The following is a 12,443-nucleotide window of genomic DNA, read 5'->3' on the forward strand; positions in this document are numbered from 1 at the left end:
ATGTTTTCCCCCACCCACCACCTGTAACCACCCACACCCTGTGATGTCCCATTGCATCCTCCCCAAAGGAAAAACCAGTAAACTTGCATATTGGTCCAATACACCTTGTATACTTTAAACTGAATGACCTTGACCATCATTACCTTCACTTCAAAATATTAACTTTTTGTGTTGCTGAGTCCAGGAAATTTTTTTTTTTTGAAAAAGCACTACTATTTGCTGGATCTCCCCTGGAGTAGGCCTTGACCAGCAGTCCTTGAGTTAGACACTGTGGGATAGGTCAGGCTTGAATCTGCTGGAGCTTGCAAACACACAGGCCAGGTGTTTTCACTGAAACCTGTGAGAACCTGATGGACCTTGACAGACCAAATCTCCTTGTGGGGAAAATCTGGAATGAATGGTCACTGCCTAGCAATCGGTAATCATTCTTTTAAAGCCGGTGAGGGCCAAGTTTTGAGGGTTGTGAATCTTTGGAACTTGGTGTGGAAATAAGGTGGTAGACGCAGAGATCTTGACTCTTTTTAAGACGGGAGTAGGTTCTTGTTCAGCTAGGGAGTGAGTGCAGGGTGAACATGCATAGCCAGGAATGCACACTTGGTTACAATTGGGTCAGCCGCTTTGTGCTGAAGATGCAACGAGCCTGCTGGGCTGAAAAACCTACTCTCTCTCAGAATTGCCTAAACATGAAAGGAGACTTTTTCAGCCCGTTCTGTCTAACTAGGTCTCAGATGAGTGTCAGGTCTTGGTGCCCATTCTCCTGCCTTGCACGTTAGATGGTTTCTATTCAAATCACTTGAATGCCTCAATTAAACCAGGCAGTACATTCCAGACTTGAACGACTCATTGTATGAAAACGTTTTCTCTCTCCTACCATTTGCTGCTTGTTCGTGACAAGCCTGATCCCAATGAGCTAATTAACCACTTGACTAGAAGAATGGAGAAGTAGTAATGAGAGAAAGGCAGTCGAGTAATGATGGGGACAATTGTCTTGGTAATAACTCTTTAGTGGAGTGTGAAATGGTGAAAGCTGCATCCTCTAATTGCCTGCACTTAATCACTGCAAAGCACTGTGCCACAATAGACAGTTATTTTGTTTTGTTATAGTAAATCCTTGCCTACAAAGGTCACGATGCTTCAGCCAAAAATTACTCTAATTTGTAGTTTATTGAATTAAATGTTTCTTTTTAATGTGAATGTTTAGTGGTGGGGAAAAAATTTGAAGGTCTCCCAGTGCTTTGGAGGAGGGTGGTCTCAGTCGAGAATCAAACTGGCCAAGTTGATGTATTTTCAATTCCTTGTTAGGAGGTGAATGTCATTTGGTATAGTCAGTCGCTATTGCCTATCCTGATTTGCCCTCCATGTTGAGCTGTCTTCCTGAGCTGTTAAAGCCTGTGGTGTAAGCATACCTACAGTGATTCAGGAAGGGACTACTAGGATTTTGACTCACTGACGCTGAAGGAATGGCGACACAGTTCAAATCATAAATAATTGAATCCTTTGTGTTGAAGCAGGCCCCTTGGCCCAAGAAGTCCACACAGAACATCAAACATCCCATTATAACCCACTTAATCTGAATGCTATGGGCAGTTCAGCATGGCCAGTCCATGTAGCATGCACATCTTTGGACAGTGGGAGGAAACCGGAGCACCTGAAGGAAACCCACACAAACACGGGAAATGTACAAACTCCACACAGATGGGTGCCCGAGGGTGGAATCGAACCCAGGCCCCTGGTGATATGAGGTAGCAGTGCTAACCACTGAGTCGCCATCCTGCTAGGAATGACCTCGTAGGTGGTGTGCCCATATAGCTGTTGCCCCTGCCCTTGTAGATGGTTCTGGTTGTGTCTAGGAATGGCTGTTGAAGTCTAGTTGGGTGTCTAGGTTCTAGGTTCAAGTCTCACTCAAGGACGAGATTGCCTTGGACAGGGGAGGTGCTACATTGTCAGATGCCGTCGCATGAGATGAGGAATTAATTGAGCGCTTTTCTCTCTCGCTACTGAAATGCCAGGTAGATATCCTTAAGGCACATACAAAAATGTTGGGTAGTAATATTTGAAAGGACAGTAGCCAGGTGTCCCTGCACTAAACAACTTAAAATAAAAACACAACCCAGCAAATTCTTGTCTCCCTGATATGAGATCTTGCTGTACATAAAATGGTTGCAGCGTCAGTCAACTTATTGCATCAGGCGAAGGGAAACACTTCCCACTTGCAAAAATGTAAATTCTTCTTTGGGATTAAGCAAGATTTTTAACAAGAAAAACTGAATGTGGCAAATAGCTTAAACACGTGGTGCAGAAGTTCTGACCATTTTCAGGAGAGTCCATCTACTGTGTAACTCTGTTCAGCACTACTGTGGGTGAAACCTCCAATGTCCATGCCCATTGAAAGTGAATGAGACCAGCCATAAAGTTGTCATAGATAATAAAGTGTGAAGCTGGATGAACACAGCAGGCCAATCAGCATCTCGGGAGCACAAAAGCTGATGTTTCAGGCCTAGACCCTTCGGAAGAGCGTTTTCTGAAACGTTGGCTTTTGTGCTCCTGAGATGCTGCTTGGCTTGCCATGGTCATCCAGCCCCACACTCTGTTATCTCGGATTCTTCAGCATCTGCAGTTCCCATTATCTCTGACCATAAAGTTGTCATCATCTGAAGATGACAGGGCTGATGTCTCTCTAGACATGGATTGCTGGTGGTTTTATCTGAGTATCACCACAAACCAGCATTACATATGAGCTGTGCGGCGAACTGAGCTAATGGCACTCCGTTTGTCCTGCCGTAATATACAGCGGCTACAAGAGCAGCTCCTAACTGGGAATTCTGCAGCAAATAACTTGCCCCCTGACTCCCCAAACCTGTCCACCACCCAAAAGACAGGCATGTGATGGAATACTGGTTTTGGGTGAGTCAATAGAACAAACAGTTGACACCATGTTGGACAAAGCAGCCCACTTAACTGGCATCCCGTCTACCACCTTGAAAATGTTCACTCTTTTTCACAACTAGTGTGCAGTGGGAGGGTGTCTATGCGGGGAGTAGCAACAACTTGGTAAGCCTTTTTTGACCGAATCTTCTAAATTGTGACCTCTATCATCTAGAAGGACAGTAACAGCTGGTAGCTGAGAACAACACTGTTCTGAGGAAGGGTCACCGGACCCAAAATGTTGATGCTGTTTTCTCCTCCACAGATGCTGCCGGACCTGCTGAGCTTTTCCAGCAACATTATTTTTTGTTCCTGATTTACAGCATCAGCAGTTCTCTTGGTTTTTTAATTTAGTAACAGCAGGTATATTGGCATAAGTTCCCATCTAAGCCGCTTGCCATTCTCACTTGGAAGTGTAGCATCGTTCATTCAGTATTGCGGCGTCAAAATCCCAGAACTCCCTCCTTAATAGCACTGGGTGTCCCTGCATCCCACCATCTTCAACCGTTAAGGAAGGCAGCTTATCGCTACCACCCTGGGGCAGTTAGGGCTGGATCAGCCTCCACGTGCCATGAATGAATAAATGTAAGATCTCTGAGCCTGGGATGAAATTGTTACCGACTGAGCCAAGCCACTAAGATGTATTCTGTGGAGATCGTGCTATTGCATCCCACAAATTGTTTAATTACGTTCTTTAGCATCTGAGAATTCCAAGTGCTGTAATTTTTTTCGTCAGTTTTAATCTGCAGCCCCAAACCATGCTTCAAGGTGACTCTGTTCCAGAGACTTCCATTTGTAGAAATTCCCGGTCCTAATAGCAAACTCTGGCCCCTGCCCTTTGGGCAGTTCTCATCCCTGAAAACAGGCAGATTGCTCTGCTGAGAGACTGCGTCTTGAGCTTCAAATCATTCTTCAATAACTTAGATTTTTTTCTTTATTTACAAATCAACTTCTATCCTCTCGTCAGGAAATTATCTTCAAAATCATTAAATGTCACCAAACACTCGCTATTTTCAAGATAATTTGACCTTCTGACAGGTTAAACTTTAGGAAGATGAATGGCATTTATCTAACTATTAAATCTTGACTAGTCAATCTTATTTCTCACTTACAGGCCAGTATCTAACAGATTTATCTATTGCTCCTAGTGTCTTGTGGTGAGGTTTTAACTGATAACTTTTCATCAAAAAGAGTAATAGTGGCCAAAAACAACTTAAATTCTGAATTCCAGGCAAATATTTGTGAATCAAATTATTTTAACATGTATTTACAGATATTAAACTACCATGAAGATAACTTGCCTGTAGGAGGCAGACTCCCAAGTTGCTCTCTAATATGATCTCTTAATTCTAATAAAAAATGAAAATAAAAATTAGAATTCTTGAGGATGTGAATCTCACTGCATCTCACTTGAAAGAATGTCTAAATGTCCATAAAGCAGTTAAAATAGATTGAATTTTAACTCAACTGGATATAAATTTGTAAGGTAATAAGTGGTCGCAATGCGGAAGGAGATAATAAAGTGTGGAGCTGGATGAACACAGCAGGCCAAGCAGCATCTCGGGAGCACAAAAGCTGACGTTTTGGGTTGAGACCCTTCGGAGAGGGTTCTGGGGGAAAAAAAATCGGGAGGAGGATAGAGGACAAGATGGGTGGAGAAGAGAGTATAGGTAGGGAGGGGATAGGTCAGTCTGGGGAGGACTGACTAGTCAAGGAGGTGGGATGAGGTTACAAGGTGGGAAATGGAGGTGTGGCTTGAGGTAGGAGGAGGGGATGGGTGAGAGGAAGAACAGGTTAGGGAGGCAGGGTTGAGCTGGGTTGGCTTTGGGATGCAGTGGTGGGGGAGGGGAGATTTTGAAGCTTGTGAAATCCACGTTGATACCATTGGGCTGCAGGGTTCCCAAGCGGAATATGAGTTGCTGTTCCTGCAACCTTCAGGTGGCACTGCAGGAGGCCCAGGATGGACATGCTATCTAAGGAATGGGTGCCAATGTGGTATACTGTATCCATTGTACCCGGTGTGGCTACCTCTACGTTGGGGAAACCAAGCGAAGGCTTGAGGACTGCTTTGCAGAACACCTTCGCTCGGTTCGCAATAAACAACTGCACCTCCCAGTCGCGAACCATTTCAACTCCCCCTCCCATTCTTTAGATGACATGTCCATCATGGGCCTCCTGCAGTGCCACAATGATGCCACCCGAAGGTTGCAGGAACAGCAACTCATATTCTGCTTGGGAACCCTGCAGCCCAATGGTATCAATGTGGACTTCACCAGCTTCAAAATCTCCCCTTCCCCCACCGCATCCCAAAACCAGCCCAGTTCGTCCCCTCCCCCCACTGCACCACACAACCAGCCCAGCTCTTCCTCTCCACCCACTGCATCCCAAAACCAGCCCAGTTCGTCTACCCGCCCCTCTCACCTATCTTCCCCCCCCGCCCACCTCAAGCCGTATCTCCATTTCCCACCTACAAACCTCATCCTGTCCCCTCCCCACCTACACTCTCCTCTCCACCTATCATCTCCTCTACCCATCTTCAGTCTGCTTCCCCCTCTCTCCCTATTTATTTAAGAACCCTCTCCCCATCCCCCTCTGAAGGGTCTAGGCCCGAAACGTCAGCTTTTGTACTCCTGAGATGCTGCTTGGCCTGCTGTGTTCATCCAGCTCCACACTTTTGTTATCTCGGAACTTCCAGCATCTGCAGTTTCCATCATCTCTGATCGCAATGTCGAAGGAGATCGTTCACTCCATCATGCCTGCCCTTGCTTTGTGCTTCTGCTGCAGTCCTGCCAATTGTACCTTTTTTTTCCGGTTAATATTCCAATTCCCTCTTGAATGCCTTGATTGAACCTGTCTTCAAGCTTGTACTGTGTATTCTAGATCCTGACCATTCATGTTCTGCATGTGCTATTTCTTTTACCTTTTTTAAATTTGTGTCCTTAAGTTCTCAATCCTTCCATGATTGGGAACAATTGCTCTCGCACTCTCTGCTGTGTCCAATATAATCTGCCCATTAACCTCGCTCCTTGAAGAGCGTTGCAACTTCTCCAAATTCCTACATAACTCGCTCCAAGATTGAGAAACCACACTTGTGTACCTGTTTTGCACCCTTTTCTAATGTCTTTATTATTACAAAGAATAGTGTCCCATTCAAAACTGGACAATACTGTGATAGATAATTGAGTGTGTTACCAAGGTTTAACACAGCCCTTAGATCTTGTGCTGCTTTTTATTTTAAAGCCCAAATTACTCTGCTTTACTCACCTTTTTTAAATGTCTTACAATCGTCTGAACTTATCCATATGTTATATCTAATTCTCTCTTCTACTACTCCATCTCAAAATTTTAATATTGTGTTCTTAGCAAAATTAACGCCTTCAGAGTTCTGTCCATTATATTTTTAATCTGCATGTCTTCCCATTTCTCCACCTGTCTGTCCACTTTGAAATTTTCACTGTTCACTTTGACTCAGTTTCTTACTTAGAATTTGGGAACTGCACCCTGTGACCCCAATTAAATGTCAATGTTTATTTAAATTTTAAACACAGATTGACTGAGACCTTGCCTTTTAACTAACAGTCTGGCAGTTGTCAATCAATTAACATTAACAGGGCCAGTTTCTGTACCAATCAGCACATTCTCTGCTCCAAATTGCTTTTTTCCCTTTACTTTGACATTTCTTGCAAATAGTCCTGATGACTGCAAGACAAAAAGCTTCAACAAAATGAGCCAATTTTGACAGTAATGAAGCTCTCTATTGTCAAATGATCAATTGGGCCAAGTCAGTTTGTGGCTGCAATGTAGTTTTCTTTGTGGCTGTCTACATCTGCAGCTCACCAGTCATGTCTACACTGCAACCCTAATTTAAAACTTGAATGGGTGTGTTAGGAATAGCTCGTTAGTACAGGGGATGTGTTTTGTGTTCTAATGGTGGCATCAGTTATGACCAGTAGTTATTCTATTGATTTTAAAATCAATGATTGATGGAATGAGACTTGTTGGGGAAAATGGCATTGGACAGTTCAGACTTTTTTGGGTGTAGGACAGTTCTTCAGCTTGATCAATTTAGCTGTTTTTGACACTTGTTCTGCACCCCTGTGCGCTTCCAGTGTACTTTAAACAAAGTACAGACAGTGGGATAGCTTTGTTCACCTTGTCTTGGGCAGGGATGGTAGCCTAGTGGTAATGTATTGTTGTTAGATGGGATTAGTATCTCAGTTGCTGCTTTCCTCCCACCCCCTCCCAATGATGAAAGCAGTCCCACCTTCTCCAATCCACCATTGATAACTGGTTTTATTGGTGTGAAAATCATTCTTGCAAGGAATAAAAAGTATTTCTAAAAGAGGGATAGAAGCTGTGGTGGTGCATGTTACTAAACCTAGTGAGTTAAAAATGACAGTGGGGTGCAGACTGTTTGATCCTAGTCCCCAAATAAAAATCAGCCAGGGACTGACAAGTGAATAAAATCTGTCCAGTGGGAATAAAACCACAGGCTGCATTAATTTGAAGGGGCGAGGGTGGGTTGCAAGGCTCCTAAGAGGCCAGCAGTGCCAGAGCTCTGTTAGTGGTTGCTGCCAGTATTGCAGATGGGCCATGCATTCCAGATTGACACAATTTGGACAGCAGATCTGTGACCAACGCTGTGCTGCAATCGTTGCTGGGTCCACTACTTTTTGTCACTTGTATAAATAATTTTGGATGGGAATATGCTGGTGGTGTAGTGGATGGCAAAAATGATTGCATCACAGTCCAATGGGACCTTATTCAGATGGGCTGAGGAGTGGTAGATAGACTTTAAATGAATGAGAGGTTCTGCATTTTTTTTTTGAAAGACCAATCAGGACAGGACTTGTGCACTTTAAGGTCCTGGAGAGTGTTGCTGAACAAGGAGACCTTGAAGTGTAAGTTCACAGTTCATTGAAAGTGGAGTTGTGGGTAGTGAAGGAGGTGTTTGGGATGCTTGCCTTTGTTGGTCAGTGCATTGAGTATGGGAGTTAGGTCATGTTGCATCTGTACAGGACATTAGATAAGCCACTTTTGGAATAATGCATTCAGTTCTGGTGTCCCTGCTCTAGGAAAGGTGTTATGAAACTTGAAAGAGTTCAGAAAAGATTTACGAGGATGCTGTCAGGGTTGGAGGGTTTGAGCTCTAGGGAGAGGCTGAATCGGTTGGAGTTATTTTCCCTCGCGCATCGGAGGCTGAGAGGTGACCTTGTAGACGTTGATAAAATCATGAGGGACATGGATAGAGTAAATAGACAAGGTCTTATCCTAGCATGGGGGTGTCCAAAACTAGTAGGCATAGGTTTGAGAGGGGAAAGATTCAAAAGCCACCTAAGGGGCTACTTTTTCCGCACAGAGGGTGTGGTATGTGCATGGAATGAACTGCCAGAGGAAGTGATGGCAGCTGGTACAATTGCAATATTTAAAAGGCGTCTGGATAGGTCCATGAATAGGAAGGGTTTAGAGGGATGTGGACAAAACACTGGTAAATGGACTAGATTGGCTTAATTTAGGGTATCTGTTCAGCATGGACTTATTGGATCAACGGCTGTTTGCTGGCTATACGTCTCATGACTCTTTGAAGCCTACGTCCTATGAATATTTTTAATAAAATCTGTTTAAAATAACAATGTTTGTATTAATATTAATATAAATCACTTTGTTTTTTCAGTCATCACTAACCAATAGTGATATCATATTTGTGAAGTTACATGCCCCATGGGAAGTTCTTTGTAGATATGCAGAGTTAATGAATGTACGGATGCCTTTCAGGTAAATACAAAATGTTACTTTTCCTCGATCTTGGTGTTTTTTAATTGCATATCTTGTTGGACCTGTGTAAAACAGGATTGTTTTCTCAATGCTGGTGATACACAAGTTTGTTGACGGTAGTTGGAGATGGCCAACCTTTTTAGGAAAGCTTTTACGAACAAAGTATCGACTTGTTTAACTTTTTGAAAGTTTTTTTGTTTCTTTTTCTTGTGCCAATGTTTCCCTTGTTTGGCAAAGACACTTTTCCCACTATGAGAAATTGGAATCTGGAAAACAGATTACGTCATCTCTTCGATATCCAGTTCTGATTTCATGTTCCTAGAACGTTTTTGTTTGGAAGCAAGTCAGAAATATCCATTAACTAACCAATTAAATCAATACAGTCTCGATCATATTAGAGGGTCTAAGAGCAATTGAAATCCTCAATATTGAGGAATTATCATGGAGTTGATGCTTTATTCCTATCATGAAGGGTGCACTTGTCTAAGTGATAAACTAGAACACAATGCACTGGCAAGACGGGCAGAATGGCATCCTCTTGATCTGAAATCATTGTTCTCCATTTATTTTCTGAATCACTGCGAGATCATTTGGACCAACCTATCTAAGCCTGCTGTTGCTTTAATCTAATCCTACTGACCTGCTCATGCCCATTGCCCTGTAACTTTCCTAACTGCTTAAAAGCTTCAGCTACACCTTGTTAGAGAATACTCCTCTGTGGAAAGAACTGTCCAAATCTCTCTCTCTGAATTTTAAACGTTTTACAGAACCAGCGTGTTCTTTTTAAAAATAAACCGTTTTTTCTTAAAACAAATGGTTTGACTTCCTCACTGTCTTTTTTTTTGAATTAAATTCTGTGATTGATCTCTCTCTCAATCTCTCCTTTTTAGTCTTTTCTCCTACCTCTTGCAGGCTTATATCTTCAATCTCCCTTTCCTTCCTTGATAGTTCATACTGTAACTGACGACGGGTTTTCTTCTCGACTGGCTTCATTTTTGCTGTTCTTCCAGGAGAAAAATCTATTACCTGCAGCGGCGATACAAGTTCATGAGCAGGTTGGTGTGTCCGAGCATTGCCTGAACTCTAGTCTGCCTTAAACTGTGACTGTGCGCTCTGTCCCCTACACTGTCAGAACGAAGGTGACTGTTTTAAAAGTCAGAGGTTGTCCACTTAAAACAGCCAAAAACATTCAGACCAGTGTCTTTGAGGCCCACCTCAATGGTGGTGGAAGCAGAGTTCTTATATTTTTGAAGGCAGAGCTGAATAGATTCTTGGCAAGCAATGGGGTGAAAGACTCAGTGATAGATTGAACAGAACTTTGAGGTTTACAATTAGGTCAGCATGATCTTATTGAATGGCAGACCAGGCACGGGGGGGGGGGGGGGGGGGGGTGCGAATGGCCGACACTAGCTGCTCATCCCATAATACTAACGTTGGTCGAGGGAAATTTTTTCTTCACTGGAGGTAATGCCGATGCCTGCCATTGCTGGTATCAAAAAGCTTGTGTGACTTGCAAAATGCACCTTATGCAAAGCAGCACCTGTTGAAAGGTTTTTGAGTAGGAGCAAGCTCTATAAGGGAATGAGATATGAGCTGGCGTAGATCACCTTTTATAGTTCACGACTTGTTCTGCTTCTCAACATGATCATGACTGGACCTTTTACTTCATCAGTATTTATTTTCCCTGTCACTATATTCCTCCCAAACCGCTTGAACCTCTATCTGAATATTCTGCAGGACAGAGCATCCATAAACTCCTGCGAAAGAGACTTTGAGAGATTCATAACCCTTTGGGTGAGCAGAAATGAACAGCCCCTCATACTGAGCCCAAACCCCTCCTTCCAATCTGTAAGAACAGCATTGGGTGTAGGACTGAGCTGCCAACTGTTTGAAGCAGTGTCCCCATTATTCTTACATTTGGGAAATTGTGATTTTAAACAAATTTAAATTCCAGAGGTCAGCTTTGTTCTTTCTGTGGTTGAGCTGATGAGCTCTGACGTTTTAATTTTTTTTAGAACAAGTGTATTGTAAATTACATGTAGCAACTGTCTGTGGGGTGACACTGACGGTTGTGTTGGACACCCTGTTTTAGGCAGATGCTGTAAACCCCAGTATTTCTTGGAACCTGGAAATAGTGACTTAGAACATTCAATAAACATTCTGACACTGAGGAACTAGCACAGGAATGGGCCCTTCAGCTTGCAATGTTGGGCCAAACATGATGCCAAATTTAAACTCCTTTCTATCTGCCTTTGCTCCACCCCCATCTCTTTGCATGTTCATGTGCTTATCTAAAAGTTCCTTGAATTACCCTATTACCTACTTCCACCACCACACCTAATGGTGCTTTCCAGACACCTACCACTGTGCATTAGTTTTTAAAAGAACTCATGCCTCTCCAATCCCCTTTGAACCCCCACCGTGTCTTAAATGCATGCCCCCTAGTGTTAGACATTTCAGCTCTTAGTGGGTGGGGGAAGGATTCTGCCCATCAATCCTATCCATGCATCTCATAATTTTATAGACTTCCATCAAGTCTCCCCTCTACCTCCACTGCTCCATAGAAAACCGACACTTTTTGAGATAATGGGAACTGCAGATGCTGGAAAATCTGAGATAATAAATTGTGGAGCTGGATGAACACAGCAGGCCAAGCAGCATCTTGGGAGCACAAAAGCTGACGTTTCGGGCCTAGACCCTCCGATGTGCTCCTGAGATGCTGCTTGGCCTGCTGTGTTCATCCAGCTCCACACTTATTATCAACGTCCTGGTAAATCTCCTCTGCACCTTTTCCAACACCACCACATCTTTCCTGTAATGAGGTGACCAGAACTGGATGCAATACTCCAGATTTGGCCAAACCAGGCTTTTGTATAGCTGAAGAATAACGTCATGGCTCTTGAACTCAATCCCTCTATTAATGAAAGCTAACACACCATATGCCGCCTTAACAATTCTATCCACCTGGGTAGCAGCTTTCAGGGAACTGTGAACACAAACCCCAAGATCCCTCTGCTCCTCCACACTGCCAGGAATCTTTCTGTTGCACCTGTATTCTGCTTTCAAGTTTTAACTTCCAAAGTGAATCATCTCTCACTTTTCCAGGTTCAAGAAGTTCTGCAACTTCCAAAAGTGATTGCTAGGTTAATTTTAGGAGCTTATTGTAGTGGTTTACACTTCTCAATAGAGAGATGCCAGCAAAATGTAGCACTTTCACGATCAGAATAACTCAACATTTCTCTATACCATCCACATTCTCACTTGTAAATTGCCCCCTTTTTTGAGGTTGTACCACAAGTCAGGTAATCTGATAACATTTTACTGATGTCATACATATTGTGGAAATGACTTTATATGTGGGCAGCAAGTCTAACTGTAAATCAGGTAACCTTTAATTTTTTAATTTGATTAAAAAATATGAAACGTGAAACTAAGTTTGCATTTGTATACTATTTTTGCAGTCTCAAGATGTCCCAAAACTGATAAAAGCCAATGAAGCGTAGTCACTGTTTTAACTTGGGAAACGTGGCAGCCAATCTGCACACAGTAAGCTCTCTCAAATACGATGAGAGCCTTTTCCTTTGTTAGGGATATTGGTGTGATCATTTGACTCAACCCAATAACAAACAGCTTCCACCATTAATTTCAATCAGAAAAGTGGCCATTTGATCACGGTATTAATTCAGCAAGTTCACAGGTGCCATCAACCTTTTCAAAGGTTTTTTGCAAACAAAGTGGGGTTT

At 43.0% G+C, this 12,443-nt stretch overlaps 1 protein-coding gene across 10 annotated transcripts in view; it reads left to right on the forward strand.

The window, feature by feature from the left end:
- The window catches only part of LOC125460802 (anoctamin-4), a 216,386-nt gene that overhangs the window by 114,836 nt on the left and 89,107 nt on the right, over nucleotides 1-12,443 (forward strand). For 9 of the 10 annotated variants that reach the window (XM_048548780.2, XM_048548779.2, XM_048548778.2 and 6 more), the window contains 2 exons: nucleotides 8,600-8,700; nucleotides 9,711-9,755. In XM_048548780.2, the coding sequence (XP_048404737.1) occupies nucleotides 8,600-8,700; nucleotides 9,711-9,755 (146 nt within the window). The remainder of the gene's footprint in view (nucleotides 1-8,599; nucleotides 8,701-9,710; nucleotides 9,756-12,443) is intronic. The other variant, XM_048548783.2, reaches the window with a different exon arrangement.

This window comes from Stegostoma tigrinum, chromosome 18, assembly GCF_030684315.1.
Source record: "Stegostoma tigrinum isolate sSteTig4 chromosome 18, sSteTig4.hap1, whole genome shotgun sequence".
NCBI classification, from domain to species: Eukaryota; Metazoa; Chordata; class Chondrichthyes; order Orectolobiformes; family Stegostomatidae; genus Stegostoma; species Stegostoma tigrinum.